The 25100-nt window shown below is 40.2% G+C and overlaps 1 protein-coding gene across 4 annotated transcripts in view; it reads right to left on the bottom strand.

Annotated features, from left to right (window-relative positions):
• The window catches only part of TTYH3 (tweety family member 3), a 92244-nt gene that overhangs the window by 10632 nt on the left and 56512 nt on the right, over positions 1-25100 (bottom strand). The window contains exons 6-13 of one of the 4 annotated variants that reach the window (XM_075179538.1): positions 17749-17821; positions 14630-14705; positions 7707-7762; positions 6930-7022; positions 6067-6159; positions 5841-5977; positions 4492-4671; positions 3015-3090 (exon numbers count right to left, since the gene is read on the bottom strand). In XM_075179538.1, the coding sequence (XP_075035639.1) occupies positions 3015-3090; positions 4492-4671; positions 5841-5977; positions 6067-6159; positions 6930-7022; positions 7707-7762; positions 14630-14705; positions 17749-17821 (784 nt within the window). Of the gene's footprint in view, positions 1-3014; positions 3091-4491; positions 4672-5836; positions 5978-6066; positions 6160-6929; positions 7023-7706; positions 7763-14629; positions 14706-17748; positions 17822-25100 lie in introns of those variants that run through there. The other 3 variants (XM_075179539.1, XM_075179540.1, XM_075179541.1) reach the window with 3 other exon arrangements.

Below are 25100 nucleotides of genomic sequence, written 5' to 3'. Positions count from 1 at the left end.
TGCTTGCAGTGTGTTTACCCCAAGGTGATCATGTAATACAAACTATACAGAAATTCAGAATAATAAAACACAATAAAATGCACTGTCCGATTTTAATGCGTTACAAAACATACCCAAAAAATAAAATAAAGTGGAACGAATGCATTCTAGAGTATTTTGCATACCTAACAAGTCACATGAGATGGGACAACGCATTTTTAAATCCTTGTAAACACATGGGCAATACTCAATGTATTGAAAGTACACTCTCTAATATATGGTAATAATTAATGATTGAAAGACACTGGACATTCATTAACCTCGCCGTAATTAGGCAAGTGACCAAAATCATCCTGACATTTTGTAACATGGAATCCTTTTCAATGTCCTTGCTTATTGTACCAAAAATGTTTGTGAATACTTACACCAAGTGTGGAGGAAGGATACAGAGAACCCGATCACTTAATAAAATCTCTGTTAAACACAGTTGAAGCGCCAGTCGCCCGCCCCATTAATATACGGCTGTAATGAACAGATGCAATGAGGGGTGTCAAAGCAATGCGCTTTAATTAGTCAAGCTTGCATGACCATTCAATTTCCTTGTTAATTCTCCCTTTAATGAGCAGCCCCAGGGAGAAGGCAGACAGGGGAGATAAGGGAAGCTGCTGAGAGGTCATCTGTCCCTTGCAGTCGTGTTCTGCATATCACCCTAGTAAAACTTAGATAATGTAACCTGCCAGCAAGCTCTTATCAGCGTTTACATTAATTATGACAAGGTAACTGTAGCAATGTCTTCTCCAAAAGAAGGAAAGGATAAATAAATCCCTACAATCGCTTTAAATTTCCCTTTGAAGCTATGGACAAAGTTGCAATGAGTTCTGATTGGCCCAATATTTAAAGTAAGTGGCTCTGTAAGCCGCCAATGTCCTCCTGTTAAAGTGATGCTGTAGCCGGTTTCAAAGGGAGAGATTTGTATGTAAATGGAGAAGCTTGCTTTTAACATTATTGTTACTCGTCTTTGTACAGAGAACATACGGGAAACAGTATGATCTTTAAAAAAAAAAAAAAAAAAAAAGTCTCACTCCTGATTTTAGGGCTATGCTTATAAAATCAACCAAATATGACATTTGTCAGCTTTAAGCACTCAAACGCTTTCCTATCAAGCAGAGGAAATAAGGTGGAGAGGTGCCGATCGCTGCAGAGTTCCACAAAATGTAATTCCACAGCAAGGGCTGCAACTTGGAAAAGACTGAGTATGTAAAACACACACACACAATCATACATGGCCCGATTCATTAAGGAAAGTTAAGTAAAAAATTGAGTAAGCTTTCTCCCGGACAAAACCATGTTACAATGCAATGGGTGCAAATTAGTTTATTATTTTGCACATAAGTTAAATACTGACTGATTTCAAAACCATGTTACAAAAAACAGACAGTATTTAACGTATGTGCAAAATAATAAACTAATTTGCACCCCTTGCATTGTAACATGGTTTTGTCCAGGAGAAAGCTTACTCAATTTACTTAACTTTCCTTAATGAATCAGGACCAGACACCACTATTTCAATTAACAGTCCATTAAAACAAAGCTAGAATACCATCGTTACATTTATAGCAAACACATTTTCTAAAAGATTGGAATCTATGCTTCCAATTTAAAACCTATCCTAATAAAACTTATATTATACCATCGTTGTAATGCAGTAGTTGTAGTCTCTTCCGATATCACAGTTTTTGAAGTAAAGTTAAGACCTTATGGAACGTTAATCTGCGTAACATTCACTGCTGAACAACGGAATTTTTCTTCAATACATAAAATTGGGAACTGGTAGCGTAAATTAACAAAGAGCTTCTTGGATTTTCAAACAATTCCACCAAATAGAATGCGTGAAAGATTTTGGATTACTGGAAATCAATTTTTGTGGCAATATAAAATATTCTAAAAATGTGTCAATGTTTATAGCATTTGTATAGATCGGTAATAATGGTATACATCGTAGTTTTGTAGTAGTATTTGTTTTCTAATAGTGCTATAGAACAACTGCTAACATCTTCCATTTTACATGAGCAATTAGTAGAACTTGGGCTCCATATTAAGTTGAATTTTGTGTCCACTTTAAGGGCTAACATTGGGGATCAGAGCATGGAGAGATTAATGCATTTAAAAAAAAAACAAAAAAACAAAAACAAAAACAAAAAAACAACTAAGAAAAATATTTTTTTAAAAAATGTACATCTTTATTTACCTCTAAAACACTCCCAGCGTAATGACACCGGCTTTCTCCAGCACACCAAAGCCATTTTAAAAGGTAACTATAAATTCCTCCAATAAAATCATTTAGACAGTAGAGTACAGTAGGCTCATATGGTGGCTGGACTTGGGGCAAGCTAGGGATGGGCTTTGGTAACATCAAGTCAAAAAGCAGAGTGGATAGAGATCCAGAGGGAAAAGGGGGCTGCTTATGGGTAGACTAATGCCCAGCCGGAGGTTATGTGTGCATTTTAAGAGACCCTTTCACCGCCATTTACAGCATTTCTAAATTTGGGAGCGTACCATCATGGTAAAAGTAGATAAATATTCTGATACACCTTTACCGTAACGGAGAAAATATATGATTATTATCTCTATGTATATATGATTATTATTGTCTAAGTATTATTCTGTTTAAGGAGCACGGTTTCACCAATCTAAAAATACTAATTTTGGCAAACAAAAAGCATAAGACTACATAAACCACACAGAGATAATATTAGGCATCTCACACACAACAAGTATTACTTGCCGAGGTCTTTCCAATATTTTTTACATTATATCAAGTTATTCTCTTGTGAGGTTTATATAGCCCTAAAAGCAATATGAAAATCTTCCGTCTACCTTGTGCACAATAAATCTTCCTTTATTAGGCGCTATCTACAGTACTATATCTATACTTGGATACCCAAGGACTGTATGAAACGTGGCCTCTCTTGCACTTTATAAAGTCAGGTCCATCTTAGGCACGTTGAATGGGGTGGGATGGTAAGACAACTTACTGAAGGAGGAGGTGACTCACGCCCAATCAGAGGAGTGTTCTCACAGCGGGGATTCTGGAAGTTTGCATTTTGACTCCTGCAAAGAAGAACTTTTTTGTTAATATTGAAATTGTGCCGTGAGAGTACAGAGACAAAATGGACTTTATCCAGGTGATAACCATCCATGAAGCCAATATAGGAGAGCATAAGAATAGCAAAACAGATGTGAAAACAGCAGCAAACTAATCTAGAACCAAGAAAAAGAACTTTACATTACTTAGGAACTTACAACAGCAGCATAAGCAAAATATTCCCTTTCTGACGTAAATTAGTTTGTCTAAACACACAAGTGTACATACATAAAATGTAAGGACACATAAGCCGTACGGCTATCATATATAAATAAATGATGATCTCCAGCCATGGGTTTCCCTTGGTGGAATCCATGTTTGCACCTTTTGGTATACAATTAACTCTTACACTAATTTCAGGCAAATAAATAAGCCCATGGCATGTTACTAGGCCCCGTAGCAAGGTTTTATGCCTTCGCTCTCCACTTATGTGCGAGCACTCTATCCCACCACCTTACTGTACATTGCCTACATAAGCGCCCCCCCCCCCCAATTCCCTCTCCACTTCAGCCTACGATTTGAAAAGCAATAGTGTAATTTGTGTGTGGACTTGAATTGTATGCAATTGCACTCACTGGTGTAAAGTAAATTTCTGAGCATGTGCAGAACAATTTCACACAAGACACGGCGTGCTATGGGACTTGTCCGAACATGAATCAGGCCCTATATGTGTTATACAAGTTTACTGCTGGGGTGCATAGTTTTCCCAGTCTGGCAGGTCACCCCCGAAGAGCCCAATGGTTCAGTACTGCTCTATTCTCTGCCATTACCGCCTCCCTGTATCTAATAGATAATAGTGGCAGCAATATTTCTGTCTTGTCAACTTCCTAAGAGCCGCACATAACAAGCGCTGTTGTGCTCGACATAGGAACATCATGGGGAGAAAATGTCAGCGTTCAGTTGTACCCACTGGATTGAGAGAACACAGCACCCCAGATACTCCACCCCACTGCCCTGGGTGATAGGTGGATTGTGTCATTCAACGTACCGCCTCACACAAGCAGTTAATCGGAAGACTAACTTTGCAGAGAAACTTTAGCTGGAAATAACAAAGGCCATGCAAACCCACCGAGTGATCAGGTAGTTTTATGCCAATTGCAGTTGTGAGCCTAACAATTAACTGGGCAATGAAGACGGTGCAAAGATGCTAAACAAGTAGCTCAGATCTGTACTGCACAGCTTTACAGTATTTAACCCCCAATGAATTCAAGCCTGTTAATAAAACACCCTTATTGCTGGTGAGCGTAAGACCTTTATATGCATGTAACAACGCTCACAGCCACTGGACATTCTATACAGGTCACAGTGCATCCTATCACAGGTAACATAACGTTCTACTAGGAGTGATCTCTCAGATGGTGACTCACATGTACTCTGTCACAGGTGCGTTGCTGACTGTATGTGCGGCTGCTGGGATACTGGTCTCACTCCCATAGCTGCTGCCACAGCTGTACAAACTGGGCATGTGCACCCTGTACAGGTTGTCATGAGTCTGTCGTGTCCCCGGTGTGGTGGTCTCCTCTTCCCCCTCTTCATAACTGGCCCTGCTAGGCAGAAAAACAGACAGACACTCACATAACCACAGAGATTTCCAAAAAGAATCATTCATTATTTAAGCAACATTTAAAGGCACAGTGCATGCAACTGTTTTTTTCTAAGGTCCAAATATATTTTATTAGCGGCAGAGAAGTCCTCCTGCTTATTATATCTGGGTGCCAAAAAATAAAAGCACAGCTTTGTACCCAACTTAAAAAGGTATTAAGTCAAGAAGATTACAAAATAAAATGACATTCATGAAAATGTTCTCTAGATTAGTTATGATTTTAGAAGGTAACAATTCAAATTTAGTGCAAAGAAAACTACTTAGCAAATTGAAGTTATGTCTTATTACACAGCAGAGAAAACAAAATCTGCTTTTCACAAAACAACCACAAGGTGGCAGCAGCACTTACATTTATAATCACACTGAACCATGCAAATAGCAATTTACAGTATAGAACAATGCTTAAAAATGAATAAAATAATGTTTAAAAGGGGTTGTCCACTTTTGACCAACTGCTGTTTAATATAGAATTCAATCTCCACACCCCACCCTTCTACATACCAAATACATGGTTCTCCCCAAAGGCAGAAAACGTCTTTAATCCATTGCTGGTCAGTTCTCCCACAATGACTAAACCAATAAGTGTTTGTGTGTAATAGAAACAGATCTATTGTACTAACCTTCTCTTATAACCTGTTACTGCTGCTAACTGTAAATCAATGAAGAGTTCAGTACCAATACTCTATCACCTCCCTATTAGCAGAGTGGGGAGATCCTGTTCATGCGATATCACTCTCTACCTTCAGACAAATACAAGACACTCAACTGGTCTGATAATCAATGCTAAGCTGACAGTATGTGTGGAGCATCAGTTACATATTCTAGATTAGTTGTGACGCATAGAAGGAGTGGGAGCTTCCACGTGCGTCAATTCCCAGTGGTAAATGAACATATAAAATCATAGAATAATTGTACCTAGAGGATAACTTATCATACAGATCATATAATGCGATCTTAGCACACAACATCCTCAGAAGTGAAGCTCTCCCAGATAGACAGGCAGCCTTGTGTATGAAGAACCTTTCCTGCCCCCTGTCTTCACCTGCCGGCACCTGTCTGCACAGACGGGACCACACACACACACAAAGTAAGTAAATACTGTTACTCACATACCTCCTCTGCTGCCAGGTGTGGGGCACGCTGCAGACGATGGAGCTGAACATCAGGGCAGTGACAAAGGAGAAAAGGACCAGGTAAATGAGCCCCTCCACTCCGTCATAGCAGAAACCAGTGAGAGACTGGACATAGTCCTTACAGGGAACAAACACAAGTCACAGCTTAGTATCCAGAGGCAGAAGGCCTGGCAGACCTAGTAATCATAGAGCCTACTGCTACTTACCAAGTGCAAACCACGGCAGTCCACCAAAGCTGTCAGATGCTGCAGGTTAATCTCTGTTGAGTTGAGAACCCCTTGGATATTAACAAGTTTGTCCTATAAGTGATAAAATAAGTGTTCACTGGAATGTTGGTTTATACAAAATCATGTTCCAGAGACGCTTAAACCAAAAACATTGAATCCTGTGTAGTTCTAGCAATGGACTAAACTCTCGTCGTACAATAGACGTCTCGGTATCTATCATCACAAAGGTCTTGTTTCCATCACTGGTAATTGACAAATAGCAGCTTCCTAAAATCAGATTACATGTCTGATTTCAGATACTTATGTTTACTACTGAATGTACTCCATCATTTACCACTAATTAGAAGCAAGAATAAAAGAAACCTGGCTACAGTTTTACAGAAAGTATAACTATATGATGGATACAGTTATGATACAAGCTTAGTATGTTTTTAGCAATGTATCATTCTTACAATAACACCATTTAAAGTGCATTCGATTAGGGACAGAGCAACTTCTTGTATTCAATCTACATCTCCAGCCAGCCCATGATGCCCCCAGGTTATTAGCCAATCAGATGGCTCACAGCAGCACTGTGTGTGTCAGGAGGGGAGTGTCTGTGCTGATCATTTGGGAGGCAGTGACACCAGTGTTATGATTGTGGAAGGAGAGAGCGATCATGGAGCTGGTTCCCCAACAAAAGAAGAATGGGAGGTTCCAGCAAAACCGAAGCAAGAAAAGTGTTGTGTCAAACACTCCGATAGGAGATGAAGGCCATAATCCAACATGTTTAATATTTATTTAGCTAAAAATTAAGTTCATATAATATGACCAATCAAGTACACTATGCATGAGATTCTTACCAAAGACTTAGGGTAATCTTTAACTGCTGAACGCAAGAGATCCAGAACATCATCCTGCATCTCCACCAGAGCTTTATGGCCGCTGGACAGCATCTATACGAGACAGGAATGTTATCATCTATTTATCCAAAGAGACATATTCTGACTGTTCCAAGAGAATACACATATGTATGTGTGATTTTATGAGAAAGACGTTTAATGATCTCCCTAGTTAACAATTATGTAGCATGCACTCCATGTGGACAGTTACCAAACGTCTGCACCTAATATCGGCTATTAAAAGGCCAGAATGCTAATTTTAGGCATCTAGCTGATTAGGAACACAGGGAATGGTAATCACATATATGTCATATTCTAGAAGGCCGCTAATGTGGATGTAGACACTATAAGCAGCTATTTTATTTACAGGATCCTGTCATTTTGGGATGTGTTCATGGATGACCTCTATCTATTCACACAAGCAGGGAACGGACAACTGGCAAATCATATAACTCACATAGTCATTAGGAGGTTTACAATGCCAAATATCTTAAACATCTAAAAAAGGTGATCAAACTTATTTGACAAAACATCACTCAACTGCTATTTGGATTAATGGATATATTTTGTACATTCAGCAGCGTTCTGTCCCCACACTATGTATCTGCATAGGATCATCTGAGCGCACGTCTGTGCAGAGTGATTCACGCACGATGTGTTACACAAACTAGTGTATGCCCCTGATCTAGCACAGAGAACACCTACATTGCATAGAACGATGATGGGGGAGAGACCTACCTGCTGGAAAGGATTAGCAGATCCAGGGTTACAGGAAAGATAATAGTTTAAAATTTCTGGAAAAAAATAAAAATAAGACACAAAATGTAATATTTCCGGATACCATGAGCGGATTTCAGCACAAGGTTTAGTATCATAATATAACACAAGTCAAGTAGTATAGAGATCTGCGGCCATGGGGAATACAGATGGAAAACCTTTATCATTAAATATACATTGTGTGTTTACATCAGTCACTTGTAGCCGTGCAATTAGACAAACGAGGGCTGTAAATGCATGCCTAAATACATCAATAGAACCTGCATTTACAGGAATATTTACCATTTAAGAAGGGCTAGTAACAAGTACATGGATATTTGTTTTCTAGTTCAAATTCAATTTCCAGTACTATTAATCTAAAACAGGCACATTTGTTTACCCAAGGGAACACGGCTAACTCCTTGGCTTGCAGATATCTTTGTAGCAGACAGATAAGAAGCAAGCGATCGTGCATCTCTTTTAGTGTCTGCTATAAAGAGTCCAGGGGGTACATGTATCAAGCTGTGGGTTTGAATAAGTGGAGTTGTTGCCTATAGTAACCAATCAGATTCTAACTGTCACTTTGTAGAATGTACTAAATAAATGATAGCTAGAATCCGATTGTTTTTTCAAACCCACCGGAACACTCTCAGCCTGATACATTTACCCCCAGAAGGTAAATGTATCAAGCTGCGGGTTTGAAAAAGTGGAGATGTTGCCTATAGCAACCAGATTCTAGTTATCATTTATTTAGTGCATTGTACAAAGTGACAGCTTGAAGCTGATTGGTTGTTATAGGCAACATCTCCACTTATTCAAACCCGCAGCTTGATACATTTACCCCCAAACCTCTGCTAACCCCTATATAGAGCCGTGCTATATGGAGAAGTGATATCACATTCTTCCTTGCTGCTCTACAGTGTACTTCAATGGCATATGCTACCCTGGTACATCATGAGCTGCTCAATGGTGGGTTTCCATGGGGTACCTAGTGCACCTCTGTGGTGATCTATCGTGACATATCCTTCCCTACGGTACAACCAGATTACTGTCAAGGCTAAGAAAACGGCATAGGGCACCAAATAGAACTCCTTCAGTTAGGTATTTCAATCTTATTATTATTAATTTTTTTTTTTATTTATAGGGCGCCACTAGGTGTCCGTAGCGCCTTACAGGGACAAACAAAATTACAATACGAGGTGAGACAGCACAGAACAGTAAACAATAATCACAGTAACTCAGTGAGCTCAGGGCACAGCTAGAGAGGTGGGGAGGGGAAAGGGGTAGGTCCGCCAACAGCGGCACCTAGGAAGGAGGGCACGGAAGAGAGGGAGACCCCCAGGGGGAAGAGGAGGGAGCGAGAGGGGACGGGGGAAGAGGGTCCTCGAGAAGGAGGGCTAGGTAGCTGGTGAGCAGAGTTAAAAGTGGTGGAGACAGGAGGAGAGAAGACCCTGCTCAAAGGAGCGTACAATCTAAAGGGTGGGGTAGACTGACAGAGAGACACGGGGGAGAGAAGGAGAGAAGGAGGAATGGAGGATAAGGATAAGGGAAGGACAATGAAGGGGGAATCTTTAGACATATATTTGTGAAATAGCAGTAGGTCATTGTGTAACTCACAAAACTATTGCTCATTGTAATGGTCAAGTATCAAAACTATTATTTATTGATCACTGATTATAATTCAACTTTGATTTAAAAGGGGAGACTTATAGTTATTATAAAATTCTTCAAAGGACTTTCTCGTACTCATTTCATGTTTGTTTAGCTTCAGAAAAAGGGCACGCCATCAATAATTAAAGCCTTCGCTGTAAGCTTGCCTGATTTGCAAATCAGATTGTCTTGTGAACAGACAAACGCTGAATAAATTCCAGCCGGAGAAGTAGAGCGATACCTTGGGATATACCGGATTTCTGTTGTGAAATACAGTTGAGAAGAGAGGCTGTAAACATCACCTGCCCCCGTCTAATTAAAGACTTGCTTGAACTTCAGAATGTTAATGAGCGGCTCTTGTCAGACAGATCAGCCTCTCAGCTCTCACCAGCCAGAAGAAAAATATATATTTCAAAACCAACAGGAAGAAACACCAGCAACAACTGACACAAAGGGTAACTGCTATGGCTTATGCCTGCTGCACGCGCTTCCGTTATGGAAAACATTAGCAAAAAGGTAAACGAGAAAGAAAAAATATTTGTAAATGCTGTATTAGATGGTGAATCAGGGCCTGATCATCCAATAGGCTGACTACAGCATAAGGCTTTGCTTTTGTTTGGGGGGGGGTGGGGAATAAACTGAAAATAAATTTTAAAATAAAGTAAAAAAAGAAAACACGAAAGAAACATGTAATAGTAAAGTTTTACTCTGGTCGCTGAACACAATGAGTAATCCTTGGGTGGACGCTGGAGGATAAGCGAGTGGGAGGAACAGGGATGGGGACAGGCGCAGGCCCTCTCTCCTTATCTCTTGAATTCAAGTTCTCTTGTGATAAAAAAAGGGCAAATGAATATCAGTCATTTTTTGATGATGATGTTTGGATTTCTGTTAATTTGTCCAGAATTGAGAAATTGTGTTCTTACAGAAGAACACTGCACTATAACGTCTCATAGGAGGAGGGATTTTCATTGCTAATCCATTTCTATGTGTTAGGATAGGAGGTGTGTAGGGAGTGTGAAACCTGATTGGCTGCCTGATCCACCTCCAATGGACGGACTGCTCTCTTATACACTTCCAGACAAAGGCAGGGATTACTATCACTGTAATCACCAGCACCAGGTAGTAGGTGGGGCTATTTTCTTTAAATTAGCAAACTCTCGCATCCACAATAGGTGTTCATTACTGATCTTAATCCATAGCTATTAAAAGCAAAAGGGCTTAAGCTGGGTACACACTACACTGTTTTCATCCAATAATCGGCTCAAACAGTCAACATACGACCGCTTGTTTAAAAGTCGGGTCAGTGTGTGCAGTGACACGATGGTCGAAAGTCTGCCCAAATGGACGATTGTCGCCTCATTTGGTTGGTCGTACCGTTTAATATTTTTGGTCCAATCTCGTTTCCGCTGTGTAGTGTGTATAAACTTCCGACCGATCCACAACAGTGAGTACGAAATTACAGTCATTGCTCACCACAACATGGCTGTAAAAAGTTGCTAGAGGGACGTCCGCTCTTCCCTTTATCGTCCTAAACAAGGCTAGTGTGTATGCAGTCCATGGACCGAGCGATTGGATCATCGATCGCATGTAAAATCGCTCTGCATAAAAAGTTGGTCGAAATTTCTGTAGTGTGTACCCAGCTTTAGCTATTGCAACACTTCCATCTATGGTGATAAGGTAACTATGAAGGTTGGTAGAGGTGTGAGGGGACCGTGTTCTGAGACACCATGTTCTGTAGACTTCCGAGTCCGAAAGTGAGCCACAAAACTATTCTATGATGTTTCCTGATATTCTGACCATTACAATTCTATGAGTAACATTACATTTCACCCAACCAGAGAAGGCATACCAGTTCCCACTTGTGGAGAGACAGACTGTACCTATTCTGTAACCTATGTATTTGTGTGTATCGCATAGTAACACATTTATGATAATGATTCTATTTCTCCTTTAAGCTCTCAGAAGTGTTTTCCAGCCTCCACAGCCCTCTGTTAAAGTCTCTATCCTGGTGCCTGAATGAAGGCACCTCTAAATATTTCATGTAGCTCTCCAGAGACGTATGGATGCTAGAAGAAAGCATGCACGCAGCTTCTGGAAGCAGCCAATGGAAGCTGACAGATGTTCTCTATAATTCATTAGCCGACTCTGGGGCTGGTCCCAGCAGCTGTTCCTCTGTCCCAGTAGAATCTTTTCTGTACGTCTTGTCTACTGTTCAGCTGAGCCATTAAACTGTAATTAGCCCAATGCAGCACAACTGTCCTCTGCAGCCTAACCTGCGCTTACAGTTTACCGGATGATGTGCAGGACATGGGCAAGTGCTTTCCAGGCAATAAAATACACAATGCATAGATGCTAATGCTAAAACTTCCATTATTTTTTTTTTACTCCAAAAACATTAGAGGTAGACAAAGTGTCTGATGCAACATGGAACCCATAATTGCGGCTTTGGAAGGGGAATAGGAGACGTTTGTTTTGCCCACCAAACATTTTATTTCATTCTGAAACAAGCCCCAAAAACAGTAGCTAAACGGAGGTGAATTCATTTACATCCTCCTAAATGATCACCGCGTTCTGGAAGAATTAAGTACAACTTTTCTCTGGGTAAAACTTTATTTAACAAATAAAGAGAAAACACACAGTGCAACTGGATTGGAAGGTAGTAAATACACAACACTGGCAGCCTCCACAATCACCCTCTTGTGCTGCATTTCCAGTGCTGATAACAGACTGCTTCACACAAAACAAAGCTGCAGATAACCCAGGATTAGGAAGGTGATTGTTCTATCCCACTGACCCACCCTGACTGATTTATATACAGACTATTATCAATTATTCAATATTGAAAATAGAATGTTTCTCCTGTTTGATGGGTGCAGAACCTTTTAATCACAAATGTTTTGGGACTGGATCATTTTATTCTGTAATTTACTACCATGCCTAAAATCTATGAAAACACATTTACTAAGAAGCCACATCTTTCCTCGCATTTCTTGCGGCATTCTCCTCTTCATTACCTTGTTCACAGCCAGTAACATTTATAATAACAGTTGCATAGATCATGCAGAAACAGAATCAGAAAAATGTGTAAAAATACACTATATAGTTATAAAATCAGTATCAGCTTACTGCTCTTGTATGCCCGGTTTGAACTGGTGCTAGTATGTGGAAAGAATGGTTTACCCTTGGTATGCCGATAATCCCAGTGCTATGCTCCTCCCTTTAGATGGGGAAACCCCGCCTCCTGTATCTGCCGATTCACAGAAGGTAACATTCTCCTGTACACACGGCATAATAGGTATAGCGTGCTACTGAGGACCATTACTGCAACGAAAATCGGTTGTCATTTTTTTAAATGCCCCTCACTGGGTGTAGGAGACATTAGGTGTATGGTTGTCTAGTCAGAGGATATAAAAGGAACTACACCTTTGTTTCTCATGTTGTACGATGTGTAAAGCGGATGTAAAAACGGTCTCCACACTGGCTTTATCGTCTGAGCTCCCTAGATCAACACAACCCCAAAGGATGGGGAATATGTGTTGACAGTAATGCGAGACAGGAAAAAAGAATGGGCGCTCCACTAAGTGCCATCTGTAAAGCATAATGCAAATGCAGAAATAGGTCATTTCATTCAGAGGAGGCTGGAACTTCAGATGATCGAAAATGGAATCTTCACTAAGAAGATATGAAGTGGTAAATGTCTGCTAGGCAGTTATCCTCCAAAGTAATTATTGCACTTGAAAGAATGGACCAATCTAACATTAAAGTAACTCTCGACTGCCCATATGTCACATCATCCACTGATCTCCTAAATGGCATTCCTATAGAGTTCAAAATGCCACGCTACTTAATTAGGCATGAGAAGCTCTGGAGATGAAAGCTTCAGCTACAAAGGGTAAAATAAAGTTGGCTTCTGGAACGGACTGGAGAGCTGACCGTTTGATAATACTGCAATTAAGTCCAGGGCTGTTCCTACAATGATAACACTATAACACTGCTGCCCTGGCAATATCCAGGTTTTATGAACCGGGATATTGCCAGGTGACAGTGCAGGACACCCCAGCAAATACCAGGGTATACGGTGTTCACAAGAGGAACAACATCACAAGAGGAGCTTTGATTGGCTCCTCTTATGGTTTTTTTGTTTAAACTTTACAATAGCTTTCGGTGAGACCCGGGTTGAGAAACCCTGGTCTCACCTTTCACACTGGAGCCTACACGGGTCGGACCAGGGAATAACCCTCCCGGGAATTAGACCTGGACCCGTTCCCATCTAGCTTTGACCTGGGTCGTCTGGGCTTGCCCCGGAAATAACCCGGGTTTTTGAGACAGTGTGAACAGGGTATGAGAGAACATGGTCTCGTGTTATAATTCTAGGGACATCAGTTCCCATCTCTCCTCCTGGCGCCTGCATACAGGCGAGTGTTAACGAACAACACTGTGTACTACCTCCTGCAGCCACTAGGAGGAGCGTGGTGTCGGACAGCAGGAGAGAAGGAGGTGTGAATAAGAGCTGGCAGGAGAGTTCTGGGGGTAGGGTGATAAAGACTTGGTCATCTAATTTAAAAAGAAAACAACCCCTATATAAATCTCCATTTTGAAGCATATATGCCTACAACCGGCAACATAATCCACAGCAGAATACATGCAATGTTCTTCTAATAAATACTGTATTTAGCCCAGCCATGAAAGCACTTGTTGAAAATAAAAGGAGTTTACAGTACAGAGAGCAATGGGAAATCTGCTGCAAAAATGCATATTCTGTTGTCATCCTCTACAGTGCAGAAGCTCGGCAGACAAAGGGATAAATCCCTGAAGAATCTGTACATTGTTAATGTGTGAATATGATCCTCTTAGCCCCCTAATGGAAGCATCCCTTTAACCCAGATGAACCCAAGCATTATGGTGTCTAATGTAAGCTAGGGAGCAGCTGCAGTGTGGCCAGCCTGTGAGGTTTAATAGGTGTGCGGGGGAGAGGAATCATACAGCCTGCTAGAACGCAGTCACATCTTGGGGTCAGGTAAAGGCTTACATTATTACCAGAACGGCAGTCACCCCTGGCATCAGTCTGCTTGCTCACAGGATATATTCAGAAAACATTTTTCCACCATCATAGATCTTTACACTGTGTCAAATAACAAAATTGTGGCTAACTTGGACTGTAACATTTATACAGGTATGCAATGCCGTGGTTTACACCGTATAACGTTCTAATATGACACTGTTACTACAATAGCGGATACAGAAAATTATCTCACCTGCGTTCAGAACAGATTTTCCTTCGACCACTGTGGTGACAAAGGAGTCAGGATCCACACAAAAGTCACTGGAGCCCTTGACAGCCAAAGACAAAATGCATTAGAAAAAAAAAACAACCCAAAAACTAAATAGCCAACACAACTCTGCTAAATAGCTGCAAATAAAAAATAAAATAAACCTCAATTAAAAAAATAAAATAAAGAAAATGTAGCAACTAATAATCATTGCACTATCAATGTCAGGAGGAAAAACATCCACCTATAAACATAGTGTGGCCACAAGTATGGGACAGTGGGTGGTTAATATGCAACATTTATAAGAATTCTTAAAAAGACTGGAGAATTGTGACAAAATCTATAAACACAACTGTAAAACACAAGAAAAAAAAATAATATCAGTTCCTAATGTAACACGCGTGACTATAGTCACATGACAATAGCTTAGAATGTGTGCGCTGTTTATTAAAACTAGGTGTGCCTACCAGTAAATGGGGAGAATTTATAGCATAACACTAACAAGAAACTCTTAACAGTGCCACCTAACAAGAAATTCAAGGCACATTTTCCAATCGCTGTCTAGTGCACAGTGACAATACAATGTTACTAGTATCAGCGCACTGACAACGCTTGTGTGTGAGCACTGAAGCTTGGTGGCATTATTAACAAGTAGACACAACTTTACTATGAGGTCATGGGGGTTATGGAAATAGAATCCTGGGAAGACGTAATAACAAAACGGATAACGGTGGTAATGTGGCCACTTACAATGATCAGGAAAGGGGCTTTGCACCAGTTACCTGATGTGGCGTGTTATAAAATCCCACAACTGATTTGCAATATATATATTTTTTTATTCTGGAAAGTTTCACAGATTTCAAAAGTCGGAATACAAAAATTTATTTCTTGAACATCAAAATGTAGCAACAATTTTCCCTGTTACCCAAAGTCCACCAAAACTTTTCTAGGATAACAGACATCGAATTATTTTGGGTATTGGGAGCCTCTGAAAACACCAGGAAATGTATTGATCAAGAGATGAGAAACCATGTTCGGGGTTCTAGAATACTTGTGATATGAGTGACTTCAAAACAGAGGTACAAGATTTACCCATCATGTAATTTGGCAAGTGACTTAATGTCACAAGTGGTCAATTTTTTTTCAATGATAAAAAACAAAACGTGAGACAGTTAAATATATTATTTATCCAGAGACCAAACATGGTCTACAGAATTAAAAGACTTCTTCATATGATTACTCACTTTAGACAAGAAATCAGTAAAATTTTAAGTAGTTTATGAGATATTTATCATATCCATTTTAGATTGGCTGGGTTTCAAACATAGTGATATTTATCCAATGGATTTAGATGCAATGTCCACATGACTAGTGAGAAAATGATTATTTACACAAATTGGGTCTTTATCCTATTCCCTGTGGAAATTGATGATCGTACAAGTCCTTGCGTTACCTTTAAACCATGGTGTCATATTTAGATCCTATGATGCAAAAAGAATGATCAACTCTACAATATTTTGTTTACTTGCTTGTTGCTCAGGAATTCCTGCGTTCCGAGTCCTTTGGCACATGTCACGTAAACTGGCAAAGTATCACCCACCTCTGATGTCCAGCAGTAGCAGCCAATGAGGTTATGGTATTGCTGTACACAAACACTGGACTTGTCCCAAGGACAACATAGTAGAGGTCCATCTACTTTATTCTAAAAAGACTTCATGTGCGGCTATTAAAGTTCTTTGACAAAGCCAACAAGCAAAAACGAATATTAGGACAAAGCTCCGGGAACACTACTGAAAATTGTATAAGCAAACTATATAGGAGATAAATATTAGACAACTATCAAAATGTGTTTTGACATTTGTGTTTGTTTATGAGCAGTCTCTGTATGTGGTGTGTTTAGATATCCTGAGTGGAGGTTAGCGAATGAACTCAGCAGCACGTTAAAGCCACAAATACTCCCCAAGTCTGAATGAACAATATAAATATACACATATATTCTCGTCATACTGGCACATGAATAACAGACTTATTCCCAAAGCACAAAATAACTTTTTTCACAGACAAAAACCAACCAATGAGCCAAATCTTTGAGTACCAGTTATTTTGTGCCTTGAGTTTACAGCTGTTTGTCCTAATTTTCGCAAAGGCTGAGATTTCTGCCTTTTATCTTTTGTTGTCCTGAAGAGGCAGCAGTGAAATGCTGCATATTATTTCAAATTCAGGACAGCGCACAGTTCCCTTCTTCTATATGACCATAGCCACAAGTGTTAAATTAAGAACAGATACTGTTTATCTCCTGAATGTCATGCAATGGTTTTGTAGGACACTTATTTTTAAACATTAACAATTTGACAGTCGTTTTAAAGCTTATTATAGAAATTATGTTCTAAACATCATCATCAGCATCATCATTTATTTACATAGTGCCACCAATACCGTAGCGCTGTACAGAGGATATACCAGTGCCTTGTACTTCCTAATGGCCACAAGGCTGTAAATAAGTGACTGGCTCTTAATTACTGTAGTGTAGCGATAATTACTAACTCCCACCCCCCCCCTCTTATTAGAAAAACACAACTAAATATGACAATACTTAAAAGGGAAACTGTAGGTAACTGCATTGTGATCCTATAACATATAATATTAGGCAGATTCTCAGTCTCAGATTCTAAGCAAGGGATGAGAATCTTGAGGTTTATTGCAATTATCTACTGCAAACATTCCCAGCACTATTATGGATATACTTTGTATGTCAGGAGTTATTTATTGTAACATAATCAGATCCTTCTGCAGGACGTAGTAATTAACCCTCTGTGATAGCCCTTAAGATCTGAAGCATTAGAAGCCAGTTACTGCACACTTCAAATTCTGTACTGGTCTTATCTTGAACTAGAAGAGACAGTGGTGTTAAAAATTAGGAAGGGGGGTCTGATTTGCTATTTCATCAGCATTGACCTGTTGCAGACTCCAAACACTTTTCCACTAACCGTTCCATTTAACGTTCTTAGACAGGGTAAGGGGTGCGTGGGAGAGAATCCCATCACTTGAAAGCAGGAGGAATAGCTATAAGTATTATAAGGAGCGTGAGCGCAAGTTTTACTTACCACGGCCACTGCAAGCTCCAGGCCCATGGAGGCCCAACTTATGATCAGAGCCAGGACCCCAAGGAAACACACACTGCAAAAACAAGAGGGTAAAAGTAGGTCTTTAACCACATAGACTTAACATAAATCTATGGCACTTTTTTTAATTAGGTCTGTGGCCATGTAGATTGCAAAGAATAATATCTACACCAGTAGGAACATGTTTTCAGGCCAGTGCACTGGAAAGAAGGACACTTGCGTGAGAGGGGGGGAAAAATTGTCAGTGTGGACATTTTAAAGCAGCAATGCCACATATACAATGTTTTTTTTGTTTTTTTTAAATGGCGAGTATTTTTTAGGCATTCATCGTCATTTTACTCTCTGGTTGGCAAGCAAAAATGTCTGCCAGAGACAGTCAGTTTGCTACACAGACACACAGCTCTCAACATGTCAAGTGATGTCAGAGTTGGGAGAATGAGGATGTCATACAGACAGAGCTCAAAAGCGACATTCTAAAGCCTCTCTGCTCAATACATCATATGCCATGTGACTGTGGTTGCCACGGTAAGTCCAGAACCATTAATAGCAGTCTGAAGGACAAACCGAGAAAATAGTAAATACCAATTTTTCATGGGATTATGGGTTAAAATAACCATTGTACGCATATTTCAAGAGTATCCACTTAAATTTAACAAACTCGCTTAATTTTTATCCCTTTATGGTCTTGCTGTCATCTGATGAAAAAATAAAATAAGTGTATGAAAGTTCCAGGAAAAATAAAGACAAGCAAACAAGCAAAACAGGAGGAAAAAACACAAAAACAAAAGAAACAAAAAACAACTCTTTATTGGGCCTCAAATACCATAGTTGTACTTTAATTCTAAGCAGATTACTGATGCCGAGGTCCCTCTCAGAGCTTGTGACCTTAGATCACTCAACAGGACCACATATTACATTTATAGTGCACAGAAAATATCAGAGACACCATTGTAATCCTGCTATGGATTGTAGCCCATTATAACATTACAACATAAGAACATGAGAACATGATCATACTTAAAAACAAGCCACAGAAGAAGCGGTGTATGTACCATACAGGCAATTTCCTCCCAGAAAGTAAAACATGTTTAATCAGGAGGGCCACAATACAGCATAAGTATCTAAAGTCTTCTATTGCCATTTAAACTAGCCGAATCATATTTGCAGTACAAAACTATATAAAGACGTACAGTTTTGCCACACAGTGACCATTGCATAACAGACTGCCCTGTCCGGCAGATTAAATAGTAATAAACATGTATGCAATAAAGGTGAGGCCATTTTTGAAGATATAGGCAAACTAGCTCTCTTGGCATGCTGGAACATACACATTCACAACATTCGCCCAAGTCTACCCTTAATCATGTTGGGGATTGGGAAACCACGGTTCCCAATCCTCAACATGCCACTGAGAAAAGATCCACAGTGATAATGTTTTCACTTTTAACACGCATGAATAACAAGCTCAAACATTTAAGAAATCCTGTAAGCACATTGCAGGGATGCATAAGCAAATAGGTCTCCAGTCCATGCTGAAGTCATGAGAATTACATTATAAAAAGAAATGTAGATAAATGCCAGGATGCTTAAATATACACTCAGGCTACATTTAATGACCTACACCTGTTATATGTAAATGTATGGGGTTACAGATCTGGTAGCAGGGGATTTTCTTGTCCTGACCTATGAAGTCTTCATGTCTGAAAATGTCTCAAGGAGAATTTCTACTATTTTTGGGAAGAGTTACAGTACAGCAGGCCACACTTCACCTAGGAAAGTGTTGTATCTGAATATCAGTATATACACACAACAATCATCCACAAAGTTAGAACTACCTGCCTAATATTGTGTAGCTCCAACTTGTGCAACCAAAACAGCTCTGACCCATCAAGGCATGGACTCTACCAGACCTCTGAAGGTGCCCTGTGGTATCTGGCACCAAGAAGATAGCATCAGATCCTTTAAGTCCTGTAAACAAGTTGGGGCCTCCATGACTCGGACTTGTGGTTCCAGCACATCCCACAGATATGCGATTGGTTTGAGATCTGGGGAATTTTGAGGCCAAGTCAGCACCTTAAACTCTTTGTCATATTCCTCAAACCATTTCTGAACAATGTTTGCAGTGTGGCAGGGGACATTATTCTGCTGAAAGACACCACTTCCATCAGGGAATACCGTTGTCATGAAGGGGTGTCCATTGTCTGCAACAATGTTTAGGTAGGTGGTACGTGTAAAAGTAACATCCACATGAATGCCAGGACCCAAGGTTCCCCACCAGAACATTGTCCAGAGCATCACACACTGCCTCTGCCTACTTGCCTTTTCCCCCATAGTGTGGGATTGGACTAGACGGGTTAGCCTTCGCTCCCCACAAGGACCAATGACCCTTTGGCACCTTGTCGCTGATTCACTGGTTGCCCTTACTTGGACCACTTTTGTTAGGTACCAACCACTGCATAACAATCTGCCATTTTGGAGATGATCTGACCTAGTCGTCTAGCCATCACAATTTGGCCCTTGTCAAGGTTGCTCAGATCCTTACTCTTGCCCATTTTTCCTGCTTCAAACACATCAACTTCAAGACCCTACTGTTCACTTGCTGCCTAATGTATCCCATCCCCCTTGACAGGTGCCACTGTAACAAGATAATCAACGGTATTCACTTCACTTGTCAGTGATATTAATGTTGTGGCAGATCGGTGTATATGTGTGTGCAGGCCAGTCAAGTTGTCCTACACCAAACTTGGGGGAACCATTTTTTCTTTAAGGACTTCGCTTTGTGCACATTGGCATTGTCTTGCCCTCCCCATACTGTAGCGCGATTCGTTACTCCAGGGAAGGTGCATCCACCACTCCAGAGTCCAATGGCAGTGTACTTTACAGCACTCCAGTTGATGTTTGCACATGGTTATCGGAGGCCTGTGTTTGGCTGCTAGTCATGGGAACCCAATCCATGAAGCTCCTGACGAACAGTTCTTGTACGGATGTTGCATCCAGATGCAGTTTGGAACTCTGTAGTGAGTGTTGCAACAAAGATTATTTTTATACAATCTTCAGCACTATGTGCCAGTGGTCCCATACTGTGAGCTAGTGTGGCCTTCTGCTTTGCAGCCGTTGTGGCTCCTAGACGTTGCCACAATAACAGCACTTACATTAGACCAGCGCAGCTATAGCAGGGCAGACATTTGATGAATTGACTGGTTAGAAAGGTGGCATCCTATGACAGTACCACATTGGGTCATACTGAAGAGCTCAGTGACTGTCATTCTACTGCCAACGTTTGACCATGGAGACTGCATGGCGGTGTGCACCTATTAGCAATTAGATGGGGTGTCCACACAGTATATGAACAAGAACAAAAAAGTAAGTGGGAAAGAGGGTTTCTTTTACAATAATGTAATTTAATCATGATGCTCCTAATAAAACCCTTTATCCAGAAACTCCCAAGTCCCAAGCTTGTCACATAACACTTAGATACAACATCCTTAAATGATCTTACCGAAGAGCTCTAAAAACACAAAGGAAAAAATCCTCCTCATAAGGAAAACCTTACCTCACAAGATCCCCATTCCTGTGAAGCTCCTCCATATAGAATTGTTACTATTATTAGTAACCGTTTATACATTTAGTGGCCCTTAGCACATAATAAGAAATAAAGAGGGGAATAAAAACTTCCAAGTGCCGGGTTATAAGAGGGAACAGGTCTCTCTCAAGCTATGAATGTAAAGTTGAATCTTTTGCGCTTCATGTTTTCTTTATACTGATTTGTGGGAAAGTTTCCCAGTCTCCTTCCGCACTCTTTGACTTCTGTAACCTGCAAGCAGACTATGCCTCTACACAGGCACCCAGGACGGAACAAAAGAATGAACATACTTCAAAGTAGAGCTGTGTAGTCACTGAATTCATAATGAGGATTATACACTTTCAAGAGCTTTGAGCTCAAAGCCAAGTTGGAAAAATCCCCAAAGCAGCAGGGCAAAGGTAACCCAGGGATACAAGGAAATCCAATGCTACGGAGTTGAAGAGTAAACTTTCTGTTTAAAGGGAAACGACACCGATATATGACTTGGCGATGAACAGATTACTGGAAAGGTTGCTGTGTGAGAATGGAAAGCAAGTCTTCTACCATTGTTCATGGCTAAGGAACACTCTCTTACCAAATAAATATGAACACCTATACCGATGATGCCAAAAGCTATACCTCCTGCCCCAAGCTCTCACCTTATCTGCTTTCTTATGTGCCCAGATGTTCCTGCTGTCTCCTCATAGATGTCTCAAATCTACCCAAAAGCTCAACATGTTCTAAACAGAGCACAACATCTTCCCTCCTTCCAGAGTCTCCATACCACTACACATCTCTCTCACCGAGACCACCACACTGTCCAGTCTTACACTTGTCCGCTACCTGGGTGACATCACCCTGTCCTTTACTTACCACATCCAGTCTCTCTTCCAAATCGGTCGCTTCCACCTTCCATACATCGCAATAAGACGCTTTCTCAACTTTGATACTGACAAATCTCCCCATTCACTCTCTCATTATCTGCCATCCTGCCTACTGCAACCACCTACGTTCTGACCTCCTTCTCACCATTCTAATCCAAACACAACACCATAGACTGATCTTCCTCTCCCTCCAGTCCATTCCTTAGAGAATATAATTAAGTCTCTTTCTCAACACCCCCCCCCCCATCTTAAACCTTATAATTTCCTTAATACTCCCTCCCATTCTGATATTGGCTGGATCCTCAACTACCCGCTGGAAGTCACATCCCACTCCTGCCTCCAAGACACCTCCCTGCCACTCCACACCGATGAAGAGTCTGATTGGCCTATGGGAATTGTATTCCACCAGTCTGCAAAGTTTTAATCTTAAAAACTCATTTGTTCATCAAAGCCTACAAGCCTCCCACCTAATTCCACTACTGTTACCCCACATTCTGCCACTTGTCTCAGTCCCTTCCCATTACAAGTTACGTTCTGACAACTGGGGCCCTCTCTCCCAATCTCACGTCCGCTTCCACCTCGCCCACCTGTGTGTCCTTGTTTCACGCCTGTTACGTTTTTTTGTACTACACTTGTTTGTTACATACCTGAGCTATTACAGCTTAAGAAAATTATAATGCTACTCTTGTATTTGTGTCATGAGCAGAACTTTCAAGAAGCATAAAGAAAATTAATAATTTAATTGTGTATTTTTAGACATAACAAAGTATAAAAATTGTAACTTTGTTTCCATTAAAAATCATATTTTATGTCTGCAAAACGGACTTTAGTCCGACAGCTCGACTCTAATTCCAAATCGAGCTTTCAGACTGTACTAGATTTGCTCTGTGGTCAGTTTCCTCTACAAGTCTCCTTTCTACTGCTGTGTGGGCAGAATTAAGCCTGCCCAGCAGAGTACATAGCACGCTGAGCAAAATGCTCTCCCTCGGGTAAACCTCTTTATTCCATACTACCTAGAGCACAAAGCAAAACAACAACCACCACCCACTCAGGACCTGGTGACAGGTCCACTTTAAGTACATGAATTTGCCTCCTACTTATGGATAATGCCACCAATAACCACATAATTCTTACAAATGCCAGCTACCTTCCCGGGAACCAAATTGCCTTTTATGATAAACGTTTACTACACAAAAGAACAAACCTAACGAAAATAAAAATCCGATGCCGATGCAGCAACCAGCTGCTTTGTGTAACCATGGTGACCACATCAAAATCCTGCTGCATGGTTCTCTTGTACACGTTCATACACAAGAACACATTCACTGTTAAATACCTAGGAGGTATCAAATGGAAAGGTCCATCACTGAAGCTACAGAATGGATACTGTTGTTCGTACCATCAAGCCTTTCCAGGTCTCATTATACACAGCACACAATGTTCTACTCCTGTTTTTCCACATTAAGTAAATTTAATAGAATTTGAAGGTGGCTAAAATGTAAGGGGGTTGGATGATTACGAGAAAATTACAGATTTGGGGTTAGGGTGTGTATAACATGTGATAATGCCGTTAGTAAATCCTACTATCTTACGTTTCATTGTGTGTCAGGTGTGTGTATAGAATATGTGATATTATTGTTCTACATATACACACACACTCATTGTTGACTAATGTTGTCACCGTCTGCACTACACAATCTAATGTTCACAACACTTCCATTATGTGGCCTCCCTTATCTACACATCTAACCCCCTTCATGTGCCTATCTGTGGTCCTTTAAATGACAGTGCTTGTTACATGTGGGAATATTTTAACTATGCTGCATTGTTGTGTGATGCTTTACGCATGTCTTAACTATGTTCTTTTTGCTAACAGACTTGTATTTATTTTTACATAAAATAGTATACAGTCCTGCACTGCTTTTTAAATTCTTCCATTAAAAGGATCTCTAGACAGAGTTCTCTGTTGCTTCACATTAACGTGTTTGGCAGATAGTCGGTGCTAATTAGCAGATCAAAGAAAGCGATCTGACCAACTGCTTAAAGCTTCCCGACCACCTACAAAAAATATTTTAATAATGTGCGACAATCCTTAGCCGGATCTAAGGTGGTTGCTGCATGCAGCCATGTTCCCTTTACCTTGCCGGGTCTGTAATACAACTTTTAAAGGTGACAGACAGGTGTGGGATTGGGAGAACCAATCACATGCTGTAAGCCTTTGTATCCAGCAAACACATCACAAGTCACAAACATGGAGCTTCCCACAGCATACTTTACAGAAAAAAAATCTGATACTTCTCGTTAAGATTTCACGGATCTTATTTAAGAAAAAAAAAAATTGGTTTGATTAAAAAGTATGATTTCTAGGAATGTTACATAAAATAACTAGAATTTTTTTTTTTGTTGATTTCATTTGACAAATATTTTAAATTTTTATTATTACTTTACCTCTCCTTTTTTAATGGAGTCTGTACCTACTTTTAGTTTAACGATGGCATAATATATACTGTATGACTATATTTTTTTCTTTAAAAAACATACTTTAAACTAGATAACCAAGCCTGTATTTGCAGATACCTATTTGTATTGGTCAAGTATCAACAATCCTCAGCACAGGATATACAATAATGAATAAAGGACATTCTAGTTATTAATGTGAAAGCAGTACCTGAACAAAAAGATGATAATTGAGCTCAGTGCTCTTGTACTTCACAAATGATCTTCCACCTTATATACCATAAACTCATAATAAAACATTACGGGGCCAAAACTACATAAAAGCAGTCTACTACTAGTGTTGCTGGGTAATAAGCGGTAAGCCGCTAGCACATAAAAGAGCCATAAACCCTTCTTGCTCACGCACAATATCCTGATTTTGAAGGGGCTGT

Source organism: Mixophyes fleayi, chromosome 7 (assembly GCF_038048845.1).
Source record: "Mixophyes fleayi isolate aMixFle1 chromosome 7, aMixFle1.hap1, whole genome shotgun sequence".
Taxonomy (NCBI): domain Eukaryota; kingdom Metazoa; phylum Chordata; class Amphibia; order Anura; family Limnodynastidae; genus Mixophyes; species Mixophyes fleayi.
Note: the sequence above shows the minus strand (reverse complement) of the source record. Positions and strands in the feature narration are given on the sequence as shown.